Genomic DNA, 26508 nt, shown 5'->3' with positions numbered 1-26508 from the left:
GAGGAGGAAGATAAAACAAGCTTGGCCCTGGCTGATAATGGTGGAAGATGGCCGATGGGGACATTCATCACACTGCTCTGTTTTTGTACGTGCTTGAGATTTTCAGTCATGAAAGGTGTTTAGACAACATGACTGATGGATCAATGTCACTAACCTGCACACGTGAAAAACACTGAATTGGAAAATCTTGGGTTAGGTGAATTTTTACAGAAACAAAAGTGTTTTTGTAAAAATGCCCATTGCCAAAAGTTTGGAAAACACAGAAAAGAAAACAAACAAACAAACAAACAAACCCCACTGTCACTGAGTCAATTCAGACTCATGGCAACCCCACGTATTACAGAGGAGAAGTGCCATATAGGGTTTTTTGGCTGTTCTCTTCATGGAAACAGATTGCTAGGCCTTTCTTCCGTGGTGCTGCTGAGTGTGTTCGAGCCACCAATCTTCAGGTTAGTAGTTGAGTGCAAAACATTTGCGACACCCAGGGACCTTCTAAAGAAAGAAAGAAAAAAAAAACCCATAAATTCTATCACTTAAAGGTACCACAAGAAGTCTGTTTTTATTGTGATTATTCAAGAAACCCATGTTTTTTTTATAGAAGTATCAGGAAAAAAAAAGAAAGATAGCTACAAAAAAAAAAAAACACCAAGCAAGCAAGAGCAAGTAGGGGGCTATAGGTGGATCCTTTTTTTTAAGTTCATGTCTACCATCTAAATTCAAATTCCTCATTAAGTGGCACAATGACCTCCAGTCTCTTACACACCATACCCACCTATGTAACCGAAGAACACTGTCCCCTTGTGCTGTGCTGACTGTCCATTTTAGGAAACCAGGCTCAATCAACAGCATTGCTTTTCTCCAAGGGAAGCTGCAAATTCACTTGGTCATTAACTTAATCAACAAACACAACTCACCCGAGCACCTACTGCCAGCCAGTTTCAGCACCATGTGCCCTGGGGTTAAACAAAAAATTCTCCCGCTTTTGCACTTTTCACAATTGCCCAAATGTGGAAACAACCCAAATGTCCATCAACAGATGTATGAATAAACAAAGCGTGGTGCATACACACAACGGAATATCACTCAGCCATGCCGAGAAATGAAGTCCTGATGCAGGCCACAACATGGATGAACACTGAAAACAGCATGAAACAAGCCGGTTGCAAAAGAACAAGTACTGTATAACCTCACATATGTGAAATAAGCAAACATACAGAAACCAAAGATTATTCGTGGTTACCAGGGGTGGGAGGGAGGGTTTGCTCAGGGGGCAGTGAGTTTATGTTAAGGGGGAGGACCAACTCAGAAAAAGAAAGTGAGAATCGTTGCACAACCTCAAGAATTTAATCAACGTCGCTGAAATGTACACGTAGAAGTTGGTGAATTGGAGAACGTCTTGTTGTATGTATTTCCACCACAACAAAAAATAAAAAAGTCTCAGCCCCAGCTCTCAAGGAGCTTATGGGCCAGAGGCAATGAGGCTGGCAAGCGCAGGTCTGCAAAGACAAGGTGAGACAAATGGTAAATCAGAGCAGACGTACATGTCCCTCTGCGTGGAAACGACAGCATGATTCCTACCACACTGTCCCGACTAGGGGGTATATCAGATCAGCTCTCGGTGGTGTCACAGGTCATTTTTTCCCCACCAATAATTAAAAGCGTTGAAGATTCTGAAAGACTCACTCCTGGTAACAAGTGAGGCTAAGTTTCAGCCTCTCTCTTAACCACATGCTTTCCTGAGTGGGAAAGAAAAGGGAGGAGGATGTAGTGGAGCCTCTACAGAGGAACGTGGTTCGTCCCAATGTCACCCCACAAAGATGTCCTCCATCAGATGTCCCCCACTGTGAGGGGCGGGGGAAGGGCATCAGGACATGAGCCAGCTTTGGGCGAGGAGGTTCGTACCACCAAGGTGCAAAAAATGCTCTGTCTCGGGCAACTGCAGCCCACTAAATCCAAGCAAGTTCCAGTCCGCGAAATTCTAATACAATAAAAGAATTTGAAGTTTATGGTAAAAAAATTCATGATTCCAATATCAATGGCAAAACCATGTACGAAAGCCTGAGAGCAAACGGACACAATATTACTGCCATATTTTTAAAGTCACTTCCCACGGCAGGGGGAGTGACAAAAACTTACACATTCAAGCACCTTGCCCTGAATTCATGAAAATACCTTGGTCACCTTCAATGTAATAGGCCAAGGAATATAACTCTAAAAAGCAGTGCATAACAGACCGTTCTACAGATGCGACTACTTAGGCTGAACTTTTCTACAACAAAGAAGAACATAAAAACTGTTTAAACTGCTGAACACATCAGTTGGCCGGCTTTGACAGTTTCCAAAAGCAAACAGCTTTACTCTGGGATGGCAGGCCCCGACATTCACTCACTGTTTCTCTGTCTGCATCTCGGTTCTGTTCCTGTAAAGTTTCCGACACTGCCTACAGGAGCACTGCTCAGAAGCAGCAGCACAGCTGAAGTCAAATAAGCACAGACTGGCACCCTGGGAGAGGCGCTGCAGGCACATCAGTGGACGGTGACCCATTCAGCCTGCCAGCGACAACCTCAATGCCTCAGGATGCGCCCAGGAGAATGCAAGCTCCTCGGAGTATCAATCTGCAAGAATCCAAGTGCTCCAGGGACGTTTCATGCATGATGAACCTGGTATGGGCCTATTCACCGGATGGACAGACAGGACCCTGAGGGTTGATTTTCTTTTGCCTCGAGTTAGAGAAAACTCTAGCCCAAAAGTCTCACTTAGGATGCAGTGAACTAGGCCCTAGGGAACTTGTGGCTCAATGGCTTAACTGCTTGGTTTGCTAACCGAACACAGCAAGCAGCTCCGTGGGAGAAAAGACCTGGAGATCTGCTCCTGCAAAGATTCACAGCCTAGGGAACCCTATGGGGCAGTTCTACTCTGTCCTATGGGGTCGCTAGAAGGTGGAATGGACTCGACGGCACACAACAACAAGTCAGGCCCGTGTCAGGAGACAGGCGATAGCAAGGCCGGTAACCTGGGCTGTTAATGGCAGCCCTTACGAAACCTCGGTTATACAGAGATGCACTGGCAGCAACAGGCCTCTGAGAGCCAGGGAGGGAAGGAGGGGCCGTTTACCTGTCATTTCCTCCCCAGAAGAGACTGGTGAGAACTCTCTGCAATGGCCCAGAAGGGAGAGGGCGGGGGTTATCTAAGAGATACAACAGAGCAGTAACAATCACAGGACCCAACTGCTTCGCTTCTGGAGGAATTGTGATTTACAGAAATGCACCTTTCACACCTGGAAAGTGGAGGTAAACTTTCCCTCTCAAACCCCAAGTCGGAGTGAGTCACTATCAATGCTGAGCTCGAAAATGATTCAAGATTTACAACCAAACATGCCAAGACCCTAGAAAACAGGCCCTGGGAATTACGCCGTCAGAAATACCCTGCACTCAGGGCGCTTATAAAAGATTAATTAGGCAGTCACAAGACAACTCCTGAATGTGAAACACACTGAAAAAATACAAACACCAGTGAGAAGTTAGAAGCAATTACTGATCAGAAAAAAAGAAAGTGCCTAAAGAGGAGAGGAAATGAGTAATTAAACAGGCTCCCTCCTGATCAACAGATCTTGAGAAGGCAAGGATCGCCTCCGACAGCGCAGAGGGTGAGAAAAACTATATGCAAAAGCCAAAAAATAGCAGAGTGAATGAAGGATGGAGGAATACACCGGAGGTTACCTCAGCACCTCGGGGCACCGGCGCTCTGCCAAGCTGGGGTCTGTCCCCTGCTCCCACGACCTAGCCCTGCAGCTGCTCTTTCCCTTCCGGCTGAAGGGGAAATGGTAACTGAACCCTCTGAGGCCTCCTGAGTACCAGGTACTCTGCTCTATCAAACCTCCTTCCCCAGCAAAGCCGAGAGGGTGCCATTTCTTACTCAGGGCGTTTTCAAGGTACATGCAAACTCGAGGGCACTTTCTGTGCTAGTCCCCCTGCCCTACGGTCACTCTCCTATCTGTCCTCTCCCTCTAAAATTCTGTCCATTCACAGGGGGCTCCCACTACTGGGGGTCCCAAGGGAGGAGGAGCTCGGGCCTTCGAGGGACCCTGCACTTCTCCGAGAGCACCCCTCCCACCAGTTGATGCAACACCTTCTCCGGTGTGTGCGCGAGACCCCAGAACCAGGGCGGGGCGACAGGAGAGACTCCCAGGGATCCAGATCAGGCAGGGCCATAGATCCTACCCCAGGCCGATACCAGGCCAAGCACGGGTCACCCCCGGGAATCGGGGGGGGGGGGGCGGGAGCGACCCCAGGGGTCCAAGCCGGGCGATAGAGTCCCCTCCAGGGCCCGGGCCGGGGAGGTCCACAGGTTCAAAAACGGGGACCCAAGCTGGTCGGGTCGGGGCGGAGACGACCCCAGAGATCCAGGCCGGGCAGAGGTGACCCCCCGGCATCCGGACGCGGCCCCTGGTATCTAGACCGGGCCAGGCGAGGCGGGGAAAGGCGGGGAAGACCACCGGGGTCCAGGCCGGGCGGCTGTGACCCCGGGGATCCGGATGGGGTGGAGGTTGCCCCGGAGATCCGGACCGGCGGGGAGTGAACCCCGGGGGTCCCGAAAGGGGGGTATGATCCTCCGAATCAAGGCTGGACGGGGATAACCCCGGGAATCCTGGAGGAGCGGGGGCGACCCCCGGGGGTCCGGGCCGCTCGGAAAGGAACAGAGGAGACCTCGGGGATCCAGTCGGGGCTGACAGGCCGACCCCGGGGCCCGGCGGGGTGACAGCGCCCTCCCCACCCCTGGCACTCACTGCGGGGGCAGCTGCAGGGCAGGGGCGCCGCGTCGCTGGAAGGCCCCGTCCACGAAAACGCCGTTCTTGCCAAGACAGCGCAGGTAGAAGTGCGGCTCCTGAAAGGTGAGCTGCAGGTGGCGCCGCGAGATGAAGCTCGACAGGCCCATGCTGAGGTCCACCGAGCCCTGCGACGAGTTGCGGCCGATGGTGACGATGGGCTGCCGCATGAGGAACTCGAACTCGCGGCCCTCGAGGCGCGCCAGGGCTGGTCCAGGGCTCCGGCGCACCGACGCTGCCGCCGCCGCCACCAGCGCCGCGCCAGGGCCGGGGTCCGGGGCCAGGGCCAGGGCCGGGGGCGGCGCGGCGGGCGGCCCGGGCGGCGGGGCCGGAGCCGGGGGCGGTGCGGCGGGCGGCCCGGGCGGCGGGGACGGGGCCGGGGGCGGCGGCGGCGGCGGCGGCGCGGCGGCCGGGAAGGCGGCGGCGGCGGCGGCGGCGGCGCACAGCACCGGGCTGCAGGGTGCGGAGCGCAGCGCCAGCAGGGCGCGGGCCCCGCTGTCCTCGCCGACTTCGGCCATGTTCGCGCAGCTCCGAGCGGCCTCGGTGGCGCGCGCGCGGGGGGCGGGGCGGGGCGCGCGGACGCGGCGCCGGGCACGTGCGGAATCCCGGTCCGGATCACACCGCCGCCCGGAGCGGAGCTGCCCGCCCAGCGCCAGCGCAGGCGGCGCGGAGGAGAGCTGAGCCCAGGGTGAGCTAAGCCCGGGGAGAGCCGCGCCCGAGAGCTGACCCCGCCTCGCTCGCCGGTCCCTCCCCCCGTCACCCCCAAAACCTCTAACCTGAAACTTTGGTCGCTGGAGAAAGGGACACATGACCTCGACAGCCTCCTGGGTCCGCCTCGCTCGCCAACTCTGAACCCGGACCCCCCACCCCCCCGCCGCCTCTGCGCTCCGCTGCTGGCTGCCCCTTCTTCACCTTTCCTCCTTTGACCCCCAAAGTTTGTATCATAGGGCACAAGAGATAGGGGCATAATGACCTCGGCAGTCGCCAGGGCCTGAGTCGCACGCTGACCCTGGGGCCATACACCCTCTGGCAGCCCTCCGCTGTTGGCTGGCCCCCATCCTGGGTGATCCCCAAAAGTTCTAACCTGAAAGTTTGGGCGTTGGAGAAAGGGGCACATGACCTCAGCAGCCTCCTTGGCCCGAGTCACTCACTGACCGTGGAGCCAGCACCCCGCCCGCTGTGCACTAAATAGAGTGAATTTTACTATATGTAGATCACACCTTACTTTAAGAATTGAACGGGGGAGGGGGGAGGGGAAAAACAACTCTAGAAAAATTGTGTTTGTAGACCTAAAGCAAGGCTTTAGAGCTGTGCTATCCAATTTGCAAGCCACATGTGACTATTTAAATTTTAATTAACTACCTGATAGGGTTTCCAAGGAGCGCCTGGTGGATTCGAACTGCTGACCTTTTGGTTAGCAGCCTCAGTTCTTCTTCGCTACTGCGCCACCAGGGTTTCCATTTAGATTTTAATTAAAATTAAATAAAATTAAGGAGTCAGGTCCTCAGTGACACTAGCTACATTTCAAGCACTTAGTAGCTACATATGGCTGGTGGCTACCGCATTGAACAGTGCAGATAAAGAATATTTCCGTCATTGCAGAAATTTTTATTGGATAGTTCTGCTCTAGAGAACGGGATGGAACTAGGCTTCTCTTTATCTTTCAAAGTCAGGGGAATCATGCCGCTGGGCAACGTGTCCCTGGCACATAGTAGCTGCCCAACAATACTCCCCAACAGGAAGCTCCCCAACAAAGAAACAATGAGAGGGTTGTTCCTTTCCTCAAACCAAAGGGGTCCTCGCTTTTGTCTGTTGTTCCTGGGTAAATAAGAGCAAGTCAGTAGAGTGCAGCCCCATCACAAGAGAGAAGCCATACAGAAATCCCTCCACCCTAGGACTAGCTGAGTTTCAAGGTGGGTGGATAAAGCTGGGGAGGAGAAGCCCCACAATCTGAGAGCTGCTGGTCCACACTAGAATCTTAGCGAGCTCAGTAACCACTTGGTGAATGACTGGGGAACCCAGACCATTCTTCTCTCTTATCACCATCCCCTTCTTTTTCCCGTTTGCGGAGTGTCACTTCCTACTGCTTCTGTATCCTTCTTGGATCCTTCCTGCATCCCCGGTAGGGTTTCCTGCCAGTTCACTGAGTTCTTAGGATTTCACACCCCACAATGTTGGAACTGCTAACCAGTAGTGAAAAGGACTACACTTTTGTATCATTGCAAAATATACAGAGCAAAAGTGTGTGCAAGTGTGTGTGTGTGTGTGTGATTGTGTCTATATGGGTGTGCGTGTATGAGTGTATGTATGACTGTGTGTATGTAACGTGTGTACGTGTATGTATCAGTGGGTGTGTATGTTTCTATGTGTGTGTATGCAAGTGTGTGTGAGTGGATGTATGTATGTGTGGATGTGTGTATCTGTGTGAGTATATGTGTGACTGTGGGTGTATGTATCTGTGTGTGCATGTGTTTCTGTGTGAGTGTGTGTATCTATGTGAGTATGTGTATGTTAGTGTGTGAGGGAGAATAATCACAGAAAAAATCCCCCACAGAAGCATTTCTTTATCCATTTGAGACCATACGCTAAAAATCTAAAAGAGGTGACCTCGGTCCCTTCAGCTTGCTTGGAACAGGCTGACTTGCTTTCCTGTACAGCCTATCTCCAGCCACCCTGTCATTTAGAACTCACACATGTTTCTTAAACACCAATTCAGGAAAAGATATGTCTGACTCTGACACCACAGGAAATGTGTTCAAACCAAAGCATGGGTGAAAAATACTCTCAACAGAACACACTGGTGTTGGCACTTAGAAAAAGAAATGTTGTGTTACTTATCTATTGCTGTGAAATGAATTACTCCAAAACTTAGCAGCTTAAAACAATAAGCATTTATTATGTCACTGTTTCTGTTGGGTCAGCAATTAGGTAGTGATTTAGCTGGGTGGTTCTGGCTTGGGGTCTCATCAGGTTGTGGTCAAGATGTTGGCTGGGGCTATGTCATCTGGAAGTTGACTGATCCTGGGAGATCCACCTCCAAGGTGGCTCACCCTTGTGCCTGGCAAGCTGGTGCTGGCTGTCTGCAGGAGGCCTCAGTTCCTCACTCTGTGGGGCTCTCTGAAGGGTTGCTTGGGTGTCCTCACAGCATGGCAGCAGGCTTCTCTCAGAGTGAAAAAATTCCTTGTTGTTCTTGTGTGCTGCCAAGTTAATTTCAACTCATAGTGACCCTATAGGACTGAGTAGAGATGCCCTGTAAGGTTTCCTAGGCTGTAATCTTTACTGAAGCAGACTGCCACATCTTTCTCCTGTGGAGTCACTGGGTGGGTTCAAACCACCAACCTTTTGGTTGGCAGCCGGACACTTAAACACTGCGCCACCAGGGCTCCCAGTTGTAACCTTAGCAGCATCCTTTAGATAAGGACCCTGAGGATTTAGCTAGGCAGACAGAATAACCATTCTAACGCTTGATGATCTAGGACAATACACTTGGAAATGGCTTAGGGATATTTTATGGGCCTGCATTTCCAATAAGGACCCCTGGTGGTGTAAACGGTTAAGCACTTGGCTGCAAACCAAAACATTAGTGGTTTGAACCCACCCAGTGTCTCCACAGGAGAAAGACCTGGCAATTTACTTCTGTAAAGATTCAAAAAACCAAACCCATTACCTTCGAGTCCATTCCGACTCATAGCAACCCTATAGGATAGACTAGAACTGTGCCATAGGGTTTCCAAGGAGCAACTGGTAGATTCGAACTGAAGACTTTTGGTTAGCAGCAAACACTTAACCACTGGCACCAGCAGGGCTCCCAGCCCAGGAAACCCTATGGGGACAGCTTTACTCTGTCACATGGTGTCGTTATGAGTCAAAATCGACTTGATGGCACAATTTCCAATATGGTAACCACTAGCCACTGCAGCTATTGAGCACTTGAAATGTGGCTAGTCCAAGTTGAGATGTGCTAGAAGTATAAAAAATATACACCAGGTTTTGAAAACTTAGTACAAAAACAAAAATATAAGCTATCTCATAGAGGGCTGTGGTGGTTTAGGGTTAGAATTCTGGCTTGCCACGCGGGAGACCAGGGTTCAATTACCTGCCAGTACACCTCATGAGTAGCCACCAAGCTACCTGACAGTGGAGGCTTGTGAGTTGCTATGATCACAAACAGGTTTCAGCAGAGCTTCCAGACTAAGATTGACTAGAAGGGATGGCCTGGAAATCTCTTTCTGAAAATCAGCCACTGAAAACCCTATGGATTATAACGGTCTGATCCACAACTGATCGTGGGGATGACATAGGACCAGGCAGTATTTCTTTCCATTGTGCATGGGGTCACCATGAGTTGGGGACCAGCTGGATGGCAGCTAACCACCCCCACTACAAAGCTATCTAATAATTTTTATACTGATGACAGTTGGAAATGAGAATATTTGGGATATATTGGGTTAAATACAATGTTATTGAAGCTAATTTCCCATTCCTTTTTGCTGTTTTAATGCAGCTTCTAGAAAATTTGAAATGACTTACATGACTCATCTGTGGCTTGTATTAAAAAAGTTCTATTGGGCAGCGCCGTTATAGACTAATGAAACTTTTTGTCCCAACAGATGTTTTTGTCCTAACAGCACTGCTTTGAATTTGTCTTTTAAAAGAACATGGTCTCATAAATGTCAATATGGTTGTCTTAGTGTCATTTTTATTCCTCTTTTAGTTGTTAGATCGAGTCGTGTAAGTTTTTATGTCCAACGGGTTCAGAGCTCGTAGCTGGAACAGCTAAAGGAGACCAGAAGAGGTAAGGGGATAGACAGAATATTTGGAATATCTAGGGGACACAAAATATTCGGGAAGCACATGGGATATCTGAGGAACAATGGAATATTTGGGAGGCACACAGAATATTTGGGGGAGCAATGGAGCATTTGGGTAACAACGCTGTCTCTGCTTCAGGGTTCTTTGGTTTCAAGCCACAGAAACCAACTCCAGGCAACTAAACAAAAAGAGAATTTTTGGAACGACACCAGGTTGTTCACAGACGCAAAGAAAGCTGAGATCCAGGGTTCAGAAAGTGCAGGAACCAGGCCGCTGGGGGGATTTAGCGGCAAAAACCAAAGACTGGTCTCTCGGGATTCCCCCTCCCACCCCAGCCCCAGGATTAATCAGCTCCCGCCTTTCCCCCTTCTTGAATCATTTCATAGGAGCGTTGAATCTTCTGAAGGGGGAGGCTGGATGGCTCGGGATGGGGTCTGGGCCATGCGTGGGCAGGCGCCATGGTGGGCAGACCCTGCAGAGGGCTGGTCCTGCCTGGAAGCGAAGTCTGGCTGCTGTCAGCACAGGGGAGGGAGGGGGGACTGAGCCGACAGGAACAATAGCTGTCCCTGCTTCATTCCAACACGATTTCGTCAGTGACCGGTGCAGAGCTTGGCCAATGTGGCTTTTTTTTTTTTTTTTCTTAAGACTTTAAGTTCATCTTTGTAAATTTTAACTCTGGAAACATTTGGAACATATACATAAGAAGACAGAACAGTAAAATTAACTTTCATGTCCTATCGCCCAGCTTCAACAATGATCAGTTCATCATCAATCTTGTTTCATCTATACCTGGCACGAACCTTCTTGTATTTAAAAAAAAAAAAAAATCCTATTTTTCTATTTTGGTAAAATATACATAACATGGAGTCCCTGCGTGGCACAAACAGTTAAGCGCTTGATTGCTACCTGAAAAGTTGACTGTTTAAACCCACCCAGAGATGCCTCGGAAGAAAAGCCTGGCGATCGGCTTCTGAAAGGCCACAGCCTTGAAAACCCTATGAAGCAGTTCTACTGTGCACACAGGGGGTCACCATGAGTTGGACTCAACTCAGCAGCAACTAACAACAATGACATATATAACACAAAATTTGCCATTTTTAAGTGTAAAATTCAGTGGCATTAATTTACGTTCACTGTGTTGTGCAAACATCACCACCATCTATTTCCAAAACTTTTTCGTCATCCCAAACAGAAACTCTGTACCCCTTTAGCAATAACTCCCCAGCCCCTGGTAACCTCTGTTTCCTGTCTCTATGCATTTGCCTATTTCTCCTATTTCATGTGGCGCCCTGGTGGCACAGTGCTTAAGTGCTTGGCCACTAACCAAAAGGTTGGTGGTTCAAACCCACCAGCTGCTCCGTGGGAGAAAGATGTGGCAGCCTGCTTCCATAAAAATTGCTGCCTAGGGGGCAGTTCTACTCTGTCTTGTATTTCATATAAGTGGGATCAAACAATATTTGTCCTTTTGCGTCTGACTTATTTCCCTTGGGAAACGCTGGTGGCGTAGTGGTTAAGTGCTACAGCTGCTAACCAAAGGGTCGGCAGTTTGAATCTGACAGGCGCTCCTTGGAAACTCTATGGGGCAGTTCTACTCTGTCCTGTAGGGTCACTATGAGTTGGAATCAACTGGACAGCACTGAGTTTGGTTTTTGTTTTTTGTTTTTTTGGTTTATTTCCCTTAGCATAGTGTTTTTAAGGTTCATCCATGCCATAGCCTGTATCAGAATTTCTTTTCTGTTACTTGAAACCACACTATTTATTCAAAGTCCAGACTTCCCAGCAGGAGCTCAATAACTGCAATATTCTATGTTTTATAGCATTTTATACATGTAAACTGTGTAAAAGAATTCAGTAGATGATAAGCCCCTTGGTGGCAAGAACCGCATCCTGTCTGCTGTGGTGTCTCCAGCACCCATAACAGAAGAAGCAAACAGTAGGCACTCAAAAACAGTTGGTAGAATGAACACATGGGTATGAGTTTACAGGCATTATATGGGATGTGGAAACCCTGGTGGCATGGTGGTTAAGAGCTATGGCTGCTAATCAGAAGATCAGCAGTTCAAATCCATCAGGCGCTCCTTGGAAATCCTATGGGCAGTTCTACTCGGTTCTATAGGGTTGCTATAAGTTGGAATCGACTTGACTGCAATGGGATTTTTTTTTGGTACATGGGATATAAAAAGCCCTGGGGGCACAATGGTTAAGCGCTCAGCTGCTAACTGAAAGGCTGGCGGTTCGAAACCACCCAGTGGCTTTGTGTGAGAAAAGACCCGGCGACCTGCTCCTATAAAGATTACAGCCTCGAAAACCCTATGGGGCAGTTCTACTCTGTCACGTGGGGTCACCATGAGTTGGAATTGACTTAACGGCACCTAACAACATCAATATGGGATGTAGGAAAGTCACAATATTTTGTTGTTGTTACATCAAAAGGTCAGATCATATGCAACTACCATTCAGAAATGACCAAATGTGGCCAATTATTGCTCATTTCACTTGACTCAACCTGATACTAGAATCAAAACTTAATAAAAAAGACTGAAGTGTAGGAGTCCATAGAAATTTTCAGAGCTCTGAACAATGAAGAAGACAGAATTAAACAGAGGCACTGAAAGAAAATTGAATTGGGCTTTAGCAAATCAAATACCACAAGTAGGAACTGCTAGTTTCTCACTCGACTCTAAATATATATTCACACAGTCTCTGTTTTGGAGTGGGAGAAAAACAAAAACAAAAACAAAAACAAATGTACTTTCCCACATTGATGAAGAAATTCATATCCTGAGAAGGAAATGGAATTTGAGAAGCCCAGCTCTCAGCTGGTGGGGAGACGTGTAGTTGTACCAAACACACACACCACTGGGGTAATTGAAAGCAGATGAGATTCAGCCTCCTAGTTAGCGTTGGAGATATGCAGCCTCCAACTATGATGTGGGGTGGCCAGGCCACAAAATACACATGAAATGTGCATGGCCCTGCATCCCTCGAGTTTCCAATACTCATTGGTCATATTTTCCCTTCTACAGTTTAACCTATTAATGCTTCAAAAGAAGAAACAAAACAAAACAAAACAAAACAAAAAAAGCCCCAACAACAACAAGCTGACTAAGAGAGTCTAACAACATTCAAAACCAAAACCCGTTGCTGTTGAGTAGATTCCAACTCATTGCAGCCCTATAGAACAGAGTAGAACTGCCCCATAAGGTTTCTAAGGAGTGGCTAGTGGATTTGAACTGCTGACCTTTTGGTTAGCAGCTGAGCTCTTAACCACTGCACCACCAGGGCTCCTGCAACATTTAAGTTAATAAAAAAGATTCAATCTATAAGACATAATTTTGCCTCCTTCTTTTTGTGTATATTAATGTCATTAAGCATGTCGTTGTTGTTAGGTGCCATCCAGTTGGTTCTGACTCATAGCCACCTTGTGTACAACAGAATGAAACAATGCCCAGGCCTGCACCATCCTTGTGATAGTTGTTATGCTTAAGCCCATTGTTGCAGCCACCGCGTCAGTCCATCTCGTTGAGGGTCTTCCTCTTTTTCGCTGACCCTCTACTTGACCAAGCATGATGTCTTCTCCAGGGACTGGTCCCTCCTGACAACATGTGCAAAGTACGTGAGCCTAAGTCTCGTCATCCTCACTTCTAAGGAGCATTCTGGCTGTGCTTCTTTCAAGACAGATTTGTCATTCTTTTGGCAGTTAATGGTATATTCAATATTCTTTGCCAACACCACAACCCAAAGATGTCAATTCTTCTTCGGTCTTCCTTACTCATTGTCCAGCTTTCGCGTGCATATGATGCGATTAAAAACACCATGGCTTGGGTCAGGCATAGCTTAGTCCTCAAAGTGACATCTTTGCTTTTTCACACTTTAAAGAGGTCTTTTGCAGCAGATTTGCCCAATGCAATACATCGTTTGATTTCTTGACTGCTGCTTCCATGAGTGTTGATTGTGGATCCAAGTAAACTGAAATCTTTGACAACTTCAATATTTTCCCCATTTATCATGATGTTGTTTATCCGGCCAGTTGTGAGGATTTTTGTTTTCCTAATGTTATATTAATGTCATCAAACATAAGCAGCTCTGTTAATGTGCTCGGCTACTAAACAAAGAGTTGAAGGTTCAAGCCCACCCAGAGGTGCCTTGGAAGAAAGGCCTGGCAATCTATTTCCAAACAATGAGCCATTGAAAACTCTGTGGAGCACAGGTCTACTCTGATACACTTGTGGCCGCCATGAGTCTGGAGCAGACTTGATGGTAACTGGTATTAAAATTATAGTGAGGCCACGTTATGAACTTACTGGATTTTAAATCCTCCCTAGCCGCACTTTCCTACTAACTTGGTAAATGAAAGTACCAAAGAATTCCTAGAATAAAGAAACCTAGGATAAAACAATAATTAATGTCTGAGAAAGCACCAAATACATACAAAATACAAAGCAAGTCCAGGGCACAGGGTACCTGAACCTCTCAAAAACTAAGAACTTAAAACCCTGATAAACCAGCTGCTGTTGAATCAACTCCAACTCGTGGTGACCCCATGTGTGTCAGAGTAGAACTGTGCTCCACAGGGTTTTCAGTGGCTGATTTTTTGGAAGAAGATCACCAGGCCTTTCTTCTGAGGTGCCTCTGGATGGACCTGAACCTCCAACCTTTCGATTAGCAGCAGAGTGCATTCACTGTTTGCACCACCCAGGGGCCTCTAGGATAAAACAATAATTAATATCTGAGAAAGCACCAAATACATACAAAATAAAAAGAGAGTCCTGGGCATAGGAGACATAACTCTCAAAACTGAGAACTCGAAACCCCGGTTCCCATTTGGAAAGAGCTGTGCCTGACAGTACACACAGAAAGTAGAGTTTATGTAACACCACCATGTCACCCTTGAGTCACCACTGTAACCCGACATGTAAGGAGCCCTGGTGGTGCGAACAGTTAACCACTCGCTGTTAACTGAAAGGGTGGTAGTTCAAACCCACCCAGCAGCTCCATGGGAGAACCACCTGGCAATCTGCTTCCATAAAGATTACAACTTAGAAAACCCTATGGGGCAGTTCTACTCTGTCACATGGGGTCGCTATGAGTTGAAATCGACTTGATGGCACCCAACAGCAACAAGCTGACACACACGGAGGGAAGGCTCACTGCATAAACCTCTCACCTAGAAAGTTAATCAGTCATCGAAGAATTAAAGAGCTAAAAAGGTAGAAATGATTCTGGCCTCAAGGCTGCCAGAAATGAATCATTGTTTGAGTGAGGAAAACAGGCAGTGTGCCCTCAGGGAGGGGATAGTCAGAAGGTCTGGCTTCTGGTCATGACGCTGATGACAGCCATGTGATCCCAGGTTAGTGTTACGTGTGCAGTCAAAAGAAGCAGGGAGGCCAAATGATTAGATGCCTCCCCAGTATCCTTTCTCCCCTTCCTCCTCGTCAACCACCACCACCAGTTGCCATGGAGTTGATCCTAACTCATGGCAACCCCAGGTGTGTCACAGTAGAACTGTGGGTCCAGGAAGCCCATCCTGCCATCTTGCACTGGTCTTCTGGTTCTGTTGCTGCTGTTTTTCTGCCACTGGAGTCTGCTGTGCTTACTGCCACCTCTCACTGCTTCTCGCTGCTGCCACGTTATCTCTGGTGTTATGGCTCTGTCTGTGTCCTGGGTCTAAGAGGTTCTCAGCACATGGACCCTGAGTTTAAAAGATGCGCTCTGCTCCTCCTGGTTCTTCTTGATGACAGTGAGGTCCTCTTCTCCCCTCTGAGTTTGGGTCCCTTTAGGCCTATCAGGATAGCAAAACTGACCAATCCCTTTATTAGGGTTCCATACAATTTATTTGGATGGTCCCACCCCTGCAAGTGTTCCATGGACCTTATTTGCATTATTAGCAAGCCGTCCAATCCCGTTGCTGGCCCACAAGAACCTTACTTGCATAGCCTCACCCAATCATTTTGTGGGGGTCACAAACCATGGCTAGAAGGGCCGTATAACAGAAATTCACTGAACTACAAGCAGAAACCCTTTGCACTACCCAGGGACCTTAGGCCAAAAGCTTAGGATTCCTCTGATTTCCTCTGCAAGTTGGGAAAAATAAAAGCTTGTTTTGAGGGTAAGGTAGGGTAGGCGTTCCTGCAGGGCACAAAAGGTTGTTAAGCGCTGGGCTACTAACCAAAAGGATGGGGATTCAAGTCCACCTGGAAGTGCCTTGGAAGAAAGGCCTGGTGATCTACCTCCAAAAGGTCACAGCCATGAAAACCCTATAGGGCCCAGTTCTACTCTGCAACACATGGGGTAGCTATGAGTTGGAATCGCCTCCACAGCAACTGGCTTGGTTTGTTTGGTTTGAGGGCTGGGTGGGAGGGACTTCTTGGAATTTTCTAGTAAGACCCTGAGCACCGATTTGTGCTGAAAGCCATTGAGTAAAATACGACACTTTCTAATTGTTAGTGGCATTTTGTTAAAATCACTGAGTGTCTGACCGCTTCCCAGGGAATAATAGTGAGCAGGTACCCTGGATTTCCTACCTTAGCTGGTGTGATTAAGCCTGAGGACACACTGTAGAGCCGTTATTATAATCACCTCTCCTATTAGAGTGTCATTTTTTTTAATTAAAAAAAAAAACTCACAATAGCAAAGCTCCAGAAGTATTGTTAACTGCCACGGTAGGATTCCTCCTGCTATTTAACCATGTTGAATATTAGGCTAGAGGAGCCTTGGTGGTGCAATGGTTAGCACTGTGCTGCTAACCGAAAGGATGGTGGTTCAAACCCACCCACCCACTGCCTCCTCGGGGGAAAGACCTGGTCATCTGTTCCTGTAGAGATTACAGCCTAGAAAACTCTATGGGACCCTCATCTGCCGCTGGTGAGATTGTCAAATGCTGTAGCTACGGTGAAAAACAGTTAGGACATTCCTCAAAAAGTTAAACATAGAATTAACCATATAACCCAGCATTTACACTCCTATGTATATACTCGAAAGACCTGAAAGCAAGGATTTAAAACAGTTGTACCCCAATGTTCATCGCAGCATATTCACAATAGCAAAAAGGTGGAAACAACATAAGTGTCCATCAACAGATGAATGGATAAACAAAATGTGGTCTGTCTGTACACCGGAATATTAGTCAGCTATAAAGAGAAATGAAGTTCTGATACAAGTTATGACATGGAGGAACTTTGAAAACAGTATGCTGAATGCAATAATTCAGACACAACAGGACAAATATTACATAATCCCATTGATATGAAGTATCTGAAATAGGCAACTTCATAGAGACAGAAAGTAGATCAGAGGCTACCAGGGGCTGGGAGGAGGGGAAAAGACGAGGTATTGCTTAAGGGGTACTGAGTTTCTGTTAAGGGTGAAGAAAAAATTTGGGGAAATGGGTAGTGGTGATGGCTGCACAATGCACTAAACATGAATGTATATGTGGAAATGATTGAAATAGCAAATGTTCTGTTATATAACTTACCACAATTAAAAAAAAATCTAATTTTCTTTAAATGGGAAAAGCAACAACAACAACCCTATGGGGCAGTTCTACTCCATCACGCGGAATCACTGTGAGTTGGAATTCACTCAAAGGCACCTGATAGCAGAATCTATATGCCTAATGTGGCTTTGCAGATGACATGACCTTACTTGCTGAAAGAGAAGAGGACTTGAAGCACTTACTGATGAAGATCAAAAACTACAGCCTTCAGTATGGATTACAGCTCACCATAAAGAAAACAAATATCCTTACAACCGGACCAATAAGCAATATCATGATAAATGAAGAAAATATTGAAGTTGTCAAGGATTTCATTTTTTTGGATCCACAAACAATACCCGTGGAAGCAGCAGTCAAGAAATCAAACGATGTATTGCATTGGGCAAATCTGCTGCAAAAGACCTCTTTAAAAAGTTAAAAAGCAAAGATGTCACTTTGAGGACTAAGATAAGCCTCATCCAAGCCATGGTGTCTTGCGTTTTTTTTCTTTTTAACTTTTATTGTGCTTTAAGTGAAACTTTACAAACCGAGTCAGTCTCTTATACAAAAATTTATATACATGTTGCTAAATGCTCATAATTACTCTCCCCCAATAAGACAGCACACTTCTTCCATCCACTCTCTATTTTCGCGTCCATTCTGCCAGCTTCTGACCCCCTCTGCCCTCTCACCTCCCCTCCAGACAGGAGATGCCAACATAGTTTCATGTGTCTACTCGATCCAAGAAGCTCACTCTTCACCAGTATCATTTTCTATCCCATAGTCCAGTCCAAGTCCTGTCTGAAGAGTTGGCTTTGGGAATGGTTCCTGTCTTGAGCTAACAGAAGGTTTGGGGACCAAGACCTCCGGGGTCCTTCTGTCAGACCATTAAGTCTGGTCTTTCTATGAGAATTTGGGGTCTGCATCCCACTGCTCTCCACTCCTTCAGGGGTTCTCTGTTGTGTTGCCTGTCAGGGAAGTCATCGGTTGTAGCCAGGCACCATCTAGTTCTGGTCTCAGGCTGATATAGTCTCTGGTTTGTGTGGTCCTTTCTGTCTCTTGGGCTCATAATTACCTTGTGTCTGTGGTGTTCTTCAATCTCCTTTGCTCCAGGTGGGTTGAGACCCATTGATGCATCTTAGATGGCCACTTACTAGTGTTTAAGACCCCAGAAGCCATTCTCCAAGTGGGATGCAGAATGTTTTCTTAATAGATATTATTATGCCAAGTGACTTAGATGTCCCCCGAAACCATGGTCCCCAAGCCCCCGCCCCTGCTACACTGGCCTTCGAAGCGTTCAGTTTATTCAGGAAACTGCTTTTAGTTTAGTCCAGTTGTGCTGACCTCGCCTGCATTGTGTTGTCTTTCCCTTCACCTAAAATAATTCTTATCTACTACCCAAGTAGTGAAAACCCCTCTCCCTCCCTCCTCCCTCCAGTAACCATCAAAGACTATTTTCTTCTCTGTTTAAACTATTTCTCCGGTTATTATAATAGTGGTCTTATACAATATTTGTCCTTTTGCAACTGTCTAATCTCACTGAGTGTAATGCCTTCCAGATTCCTCCATGTTATGAAATGTTTCACGGATTCATCATTGTTCTTTATTGACGTGTAGTATTCAAGCCATGGCATCTTCAGTCACCTCATATGCATGAAAAAGCTGGACAATGAATAAGGAAGACCAAAGAAGAATTGATCCCTCTGAATTACGGTGCTGGTGAAGAATACTGAATATACCATGAACTGCCAGAAGAATGAACAAATCTGTCTTGGAGAGAATTCAGCCAGGGTGCTCTTTAGAAGTGAGGATGGCGAGACTTCCTCTTACTTACTTTGGACACATTACCAGGAAGGACCAGTCCCTGGAGAAGTATATCACGTTTGGTAAAGTAGAGGGTCAGCGAAAAAGAGGAAGACCCACAGAGAGATGGATTAATACAGTGGCTGCAACAATGGGCTCAAACATAGCAGCAATGGTGAGGATGGCGCAGGACCAGGCAATGTTTTGCTCTGTTATATATAAGTTTGCTATGAGTCAGAAGTGACTCGATGGCACCTAACAACAACAAAAATGTGGATAAATTCCAGTTGTCTGATTTTGTCAAACTTTAAGGAGTAAGTAGGCATCACCAGTCATGAATGAAATAATATAATTTGATTTTCATTGCAAGAAGGGCCTCTGATCTATTATTGGGCCTTCTCGCCTCTCTATCTCAGGTTCTTATAGTAAAATGGGGCGGGGGGGAGGTTACCAAGTATTTGCTTAATAAATCAAAAAGAAAAGGAACTAAACTGAGCCAGAAGTTGCAAACTGGCAACCCCTGGACCTAGTCCAACCTCCGTACGTGTTTTGTTTGACCCACACTGAGTTTTTAAAAAGTTGAGTTTGTTTTCAACATTCAGACATGTGAGGATTTCCAACTTTTCTTTAAAAAAGAAAGAAAGAAAGAAAGAGAATGGAAAACAAAGAAAGGAAGACAAGAATGGAGGGAGGCAGATGACAAAGTGTCATCGGATAAGTTATGAAACAAAATTTGGTAAGGTCTTACGCTGGATCTTAGCCAAAAGGCCAAGAAGCGACAAAATTTGGTAAGGTTTTAAAACAAGAAAAGCATGGGAAGGTCGAGCAGCGTTGGTTCCCATGATCATATGGCAGTATGGCAGAGTTGATTAATAGCTTTCTCCTTTGGAGAGGACATGGGATCTTCCATTTGCCAACACCTTACCACTCCCTCATGTCTCCCTGATACTACACAAATGTCAGTTACCTAGCCTCAGCACACTGTTGCTTTTCATATTAGTAAAGGGGAGAGAGAAGAGAGGAAGTGGGACCTTGACATTTCTCCTCAAGCTTCTGCTTGGAGTGGTACATATCACTTCCATGTCAAAGCCAATGATGTGGCTATGCCTGCTCTCCCTGGGCCAGGGAGTCCATTCTTCCCACTGGGACAGACATGTTGGATAAGGCCTGGTAGGGAGGGGTAGAGAATATTATGACAATAAATATAATCTACCCTGTCATGTTTCTTTTTGGAGTTCTGGGGTAGTACAAACAGTTGAGCACTTGACTACTAGCCAAAAGGTTGGCAGTTCGAACCTATGCAGAGGTGCCTCAGGCTTCTAAAGGGTCACAGCTTTGAAAACCCTTTGGAGCAGTTCTACTCTTTACACATGGGGTTGCCAATAGTTGGAATCCATCTGAAGGCAACCAACAACAACCACAATGGTACGGTAGAGAATATTGTGACAATAATCTACCTGTCATGAATATAATCTACTCTTTTAGGAGTCCCTGGGTGGCACAAACAGTTAAGCTCTCGACTACCAGCCAAAAGGTTGGGGGTTCAAACTCACCCAGAGGTCCTTTGGAAGACAGACCTGGCTATCTGCTTCTAAAAAATCAGCTATTGAAAACCCTGTGTCATGAGTCAGAATAGACTAGATGGCAAGCAGCAACAACAACGTATCTCTTAAAAATAGGAAAACTAAAGACAGAAAGCCGTGTATTAGAAGAAAAATGGGGGGAGGTGTGTGTAACTGGAACCCCTCAGAACTATCATTAGTCCCATTTTACAGATGAGGAAACAGAGGCATAGAAGCGCCAAGTAACTTGCAGGAGGTCTCACAGGAAATAAATGGCAGATCTGGGTCCCACCCAGTTGTATGTGACTCCAAATCTTGTCCTGGAGTCCACTTTTATCTCGCACTATTTCCTCACACAAAATCCAGCAAGTGTGTGCGTATCACTTTCCTGGGGCTACTGTTATAAAGCACCACAGCCGGGTGACTTAAAACAACAGCAATTTATTGTCTCACAGTTCTGGAGGCCAGAAGTTTGAAATCAAGGTGTCGGCAGGGCTGTGCTCTCTCCAAAGGCTCTAGGGGAGGAGTCTTCCTTGGCTCTTCCCGCTTCTGGTGGCCCTAGGCATTCTTGGCTTGTGGCTGCATCCTTTCAGTCTCTGCCTTCATGGCCATCCTGCCTCCTCTTCTCCTGAAACGCAGTGTAAAGTTACCTGGCAAAAGAAGTGAAGTGGTGGGGGCAATAAGCCAACCCACCACCTATCGTTTTAGTTAATTCCTCAATGTATTATTTTTTTTTTCTGATGTGACTTGTGGATTCACTAGTCAGTAATACTGCATTATTCATTAATCCATGAATGTGAAATTTGACTTCTGCTTTTAAACAGAAGATGCAGGTCAAAATGCTAAGCGATCATTTCCGTGGATAAATTTTTACGTGCCAGGGAGCAGGCCTGAGATCTCTGATTGTACTGTGGTTAAAAACAAACGATATCACCATGCTACTGATTGACAATCTGTCTGTTGGCATCGAGTCTGTTCCAACTCATGGCCGTCCCACGCTTTAGAGTAGAACTGAGCTCCATAGTGTTTTCTTGGCTGTCATCTTTATGGAAGTAGATCACCAGGCTTTTCTTCTGTGGTGCCGCTGCTGGGTGAGTTCAAACCGCCAACCTTTAGGTTAGTAACTGAGAGCAAACCACTTGGGCCACCTTCTCCACTGTACAGACTCTGCTGCTCGTTCTCAACCCTTCCTGCCGTCTGGGCTGTGTCTGTGTCAGATTGTCAAGCCTACTGTTCTGGCCAAGGTATACCAAAATCTATACTTTGAAGTCCACCCCCTACCTTGCTAGGCCAAGGACAGACAGTGCTGTTGCAATGAAATGCTGCGTCTTGATTCAGCTAATCCTCCCAGTTATGCTCTTCCTCCAGACAAACTTCTGCCCTGAAATATGAACAGATGGTGCTCAAATGCTTCTGGAGCCAGCTTTTAGTCTTTCCTTTTTTTTTGTAACTTATATGAAAAACAATGAGTTGCCACTCAGAGGCGTAAACATCGAGGACAGTCGCTCCTTACAGGCAAAACGGGTCGCTATTTCTCTCTGCAACAGGACAATCCAAGTGCATCCCCAGAGATCGCAGACCTGCTACCTAGTGCAGAAACGCTTGCCTGTGGAAATGACTGCTTGGCATTTTGGCCTGCGTCTCCTGTTTAAAAACAGAACCCAAACTTCATATTTATAGATTAATGAATGATGCAATATTAGTTATTGGTGAAAAAAAAAAAGAGACAAAGAAGTTGGGATTCAAGCTGATGTCTGAGGAGCAAAGAAAAAACCAAACTCGGTGCTGTAGAGTTGATTCCAACTTGTGGTGACCCCAAGTGTTACATGGTAGAACTGCTCTGTAGGGTTTTCTAGGCTGTCATCTTTGCAGAAGCAGATCTCCAGGTCTTTCTTTTGTGGTGCTGCTGGTTGGATTTGAACTGCCAAACTTTAGTAGTTAAAGCTCAAACGTTTTACACCACCCAGAGGCCAACATAACAAAGGAAAGCCTGTATTTCCAAACAGGTTTATATTTACAGGTACAGGGATCAGTTTTGGGAGTCACAATTCAATCCATAACAAGGAAGCAGCAAAAAAGCACTAATTTTATTAAATCTTGACCCTCGATTACAAGTCTTTTTAATATTCCATATGACTAAATGGAATAAAGAGTGCTGGTGGTACGATGGTTAAGCATTAGGCTGCTAACCGATAGGTCAGCAGTTCGAACGCAACCAGGGGCTCCGTGGAAGAAAGACCTGTTGATCTGCTCCCGTAATGACAGCCTAAAAATCCTATGGAGCAGCTCTACTCTGTTACATTGGGTCACTCTGAGTTGGAATCGACTTAACGGCAACAGGTATGGATATGAGTTGAAAACTGACTTAACGTTACACTTCTGCATACTAAATTGGCATGCTCAATTGTGCCAGAGTTTGAGTTGTGAGCTGAGCTCATCACAGGAAATGTGATTTTTGTTTTTTCTCTCCTACATTTGACAAAAGGTTTTATTCAGTTGGGTCTTTTTGGTTTCTAAAATTAAACAAGGAAGGGGCTGTGTGAAGGGGAAGCCCTGTCTCGCCCACCCTGCTTTCTGCACTTGGCTTTTCTGAGCACTCTGCAGAGTTGGGCCCCTTCCAAATCCCCATCTCTGAGAGGCCAGGTGGCTATTCTTGTGTGACTGTGTGAGCCTGGGAGGCTGAAATATCTTGTTAGTGCTATTTTGGTGAGCAGGGTTGGGGGAATCTTTCTGCTCAGGCCCCTTGGAAAGCTCTTCCTGCTTAGAAAGAGGTTTTGTTTGATTTCCTTTTTGGCCTCTGAGGCACCAAAGGGGGTGAATAATAGGGAACCGCCTAAAGGTTTCAATAGAGCTGCAGCATGAGCTCCAGGCCCGGCCTTTGTTCAGCAGAGAACAGCCATACAGCCTTCCCAGGGGGCTCACTGGGAATCCAGTCTTCACTGCTGCTCTGTTTCATCTTTGCCAGGCCCACCTCACTCCTTAAGCCCCTCTGGGAAGATTCATCTGCCTCCAAGTGGGGGAGCATGATCACCTGGAGTCTCTCAACTCTGGGGGAAAGTCCCTGGGTGATGCAAATGCTTAAGGGTTTGGCTACCTACCAAAAGGCTGGAGGTTTGAGTCCACCCAGAGGTGCCTTGGAAGAAAGGCCTGGTGATCTACTTCCGTAAGATTATAGCCATTGAAAACTCTATGGAGCACAGTTCTACTCTGATACACACAGGGTTGCCATGAGTCAGAATGGATTCCATAGTAACTGGTCTTTCCTTTGGGGGGCAGTGGTGGTTCAGTGGTAGAATTCTTGCCTTCCAGGAGGGAGACCTCGCTTGATTCAGGACCAATGTACCTCATGCACAGCCACCACCCATCTGTCAGTGGAGGCTTGAATATTGCTATGATGCTGAACAGGTTTTTTTTTTTTTCCAGACTAAGACGAATTAGGAAAAGGCTTGGCGATCTACTTCCAAAAATCAGCCAGTGAAAACCCTATGGATCACAAGGGTCCAATCGGCAACGGATCATGGGGATGGCCCAGGACTGGGCAGCGCTTTGTTCTATCGTGCGTGGGGTTGCCATGAGTCAGGGGCCAACTGGACGGCAGGTAACTGCAACAACAACCGCCCTCTTGAGTGGGCCTGGGAGTCTGCAAGCAAAGGGGAGGCTGAGCTCCAGCAAGGTGCTCCCGGCTCCTGGGCTTCTGGATGGAAATTTGGGCCCAGAGACCCTTGGATTCTTTTGTAAAATCCTGCAAACAAGAGCAAGGGGCAGGGCCGGTGTTCATGGATCAAATTGTGTCCCCCTAAAGTATGTGTTGGAAACCCTGGTGGTGTAGTGGTTAAGCGCTATGGCTGCTAATCAAAAGGTTGGCAGTTCGAATCCACACAGGTGCCCCTTGGAAACCCTATGGGGGCCGCTCTACTCTGTCCTATAGGGTCACTATGAGTTGGAATCAATGATGGCAATGGGTTCAAGTGTGTGTTGGAATCCCAACCCCTGTGGGTATAATCCCATTCGGGAATAGGATTTTCTTTGTTATGATAATGAGGGCGTATCAGTGTAGCGTGTGTTTTATAAACCTAATCACTTCTCAGTTACAAAAAAAAGCAGATTAGACACAGGAAGGAAACACAAATGGGAAGAGATAGATGTGAAGATTGCCAAGGAACGGAGGAACTGCCAGAGCTACAGAAATTCAAAGAGACAAGGATGTCCCCCCAGAGCTGTCAGAGAGAGAGAGAGCCTTTCCCTAGAGATGATGCACTGAATTCGGACTTGCAGCCTCCGAAATGTGAGACAATGGGTTTCTACTCTTTAAAGCCACCCACTTGTGGTGTTTGTGTGACAGCAGCACTAGGAAGCTAAGGCAGTTTGTGACATTTCACCATCCAGGGACACAGTACAAGCAGGGCACCTCCACTGCTGCCCAGCCTCCAGGCCTCTGTGGTGGAGGTGAGGGGAGAAGCACATGGGGACACTTTGCTTTTGGCCAGCCCCAACTAACTTCTGGGCAGACAAAGCAGGCCTCCCATTACCATGACATAAGTAAGGGCAAGCTCTGAAAGGGAGAGGAAGGTGAAAAGGCATGGTGGAGTTAAAACAGGAAGGAATACCATAGCCAGCCGGCCCAGGCCTACAGACCATCACAGGTGGAATTCTCCAGCTGGCTCAAGGATTCCTTTGGCTGCATTTAGCTCTAGGTGAAATGGGGGAGAGGTCCTTGCATGGTGCAAAGGGTCCGCTCTCAGCTACTATCCTAACAGTTGGCAGTTCAAACCCACCCACCCAGTGACTGTACAGAAGAAAGGCCTGGCAATCTGCTTCCATAAAGATTATAGCCAAGAAACCCTATAGGGCAGTTCCACTCTGTAAGGCTTGGGGTCATCATGAATCAGAATCAACTTGACAGCGTCTAAAAACAACTAAAGGCCGGCAGCACCATGGAAGAAAGGCCTGCCAATGTTTCCTGAAGGATTAAAACAACACTAAACCCACTGCCATTGAGTCAATTCTGACTCATAGCAACCCTATAGGACAGAGTGGAACTGCCCTATAGGGTTCCCAAGCCTGTAAATCTTTACAGAAACAGACTGCCACATCTTTCTCCCATGGAGGGGCTGGTGGGTTCGGACCATCAGCCTTTCAGTTAGCACCCTAGTGCTTAACCACTGGGCCAAAACCCCACTGTCGTCAATTCCAACTCATAGCAACCCTATAGGACAGAGTAGAACTGCCCCATATTTCCAAGGAGCAGCTGGTGGATGAATTCAAATTGCTAACCTTTTGGTTAGCTGCCGTAGCTCTTAACCACTGCGCCACCTGCTCCTTCTTAAAGATTACAGCCAAAAAACTCTATACGGCAGTTCTACTCTTTAACACGTGGGGTTGCCATGAGTTGGAATCACTTGACTGCAACGGGTTTTTTTCTTTTTTAGTTGGAATGGAGGAATTTTGTCTTGCTTTTTTCACTTAGCATCATGTCAGCTCAAATCTAGCCTCTCCCAGTTACTTGCACCTGCGACCTCACGCAGGTAGCATTACCTCCCTGGTATTCCCCTATTTGGTGGACAAACCCCTGTCATGAGAACGCAACGGACCCAAGAATGGATCTTCCGGAACCGGAAGGCACCGAGTGCGCAGGCGCAGCGTGCGTGCGCCGCCAGGGGGAGCAGCGGCACGGCTGTGGGGGAGGGGAGCGTGCCGCGCCGGGAGCGGACCACGTGCGCACCACGTGGCGCCCCTGCCCGCCTGAGGCCAGTGGGGTCCCAGCCCCCCACGCCAGGAGGCCAGCAGCCCGCGAGGGTGACGGGGTCGGCCTCTCCACTCGCGACTCAACTACCTTTGACCCCCGGACCCTACTACCTCCAGGGTTACCCCCTCACTGGAGGCCGCGCGGTGTGTTTATAAACAGAGCTCCCGGCGGGGCCGAAACCCCGGATAGGCGGATTCTCGCCCAGGGGAGCGGAGTCTTTCGCGCGCGCGCGCAGTGTAGCTGCGCCGCTGCGCTCCTCCTGCGCGTGCGCATTGGTGGGCAGCCT

The 26508-nt window shown here is 47.4% G+C and overlaps 1 protein-coding gene across 1 annotated transcript in view; it reads right to left on the bottom strand.

Annotated features, from left to right (window-relative positions):
* Nucleotides 1–5343, bottom strand: part of FOXK1 (forkhead box K1) — a 66230-nt gene extending 60887 nt beyond the window's left edge. Inside the window, exon 1 of the mRNA XM_064295983.1 lies at nucleotides 4787–5343. Coding sequence (XP_064152053.1) covers nucleotides 4787–5343 — 557 coding nt within the window. The remainder of the gene's footprint in view (nucleotides 1–4786) is intronic.
* Between the last annotated feature and the right edge of the window lie 21165 nt (nucleotides 5344–26508).

Source organism: Loxodonta africana, chromosome 12 (assembly GCF_030014295.1).
Source record: "Loxodonta africana isolate mLoxAfr1 chromosome 12, mLoxAfr1.hap2, whole genome shotgun sequence".
In the NCBI taxonomy this organism is placed as follows: Eukaryota; Metazoa; Chordata; class Mammalia; order Proboscidea; family Elephantidae; genus Loxodonta; species Loxodonta africana.
This window is presented reverse-complemented; position numbering and strand designations above follow the sequence as displayed.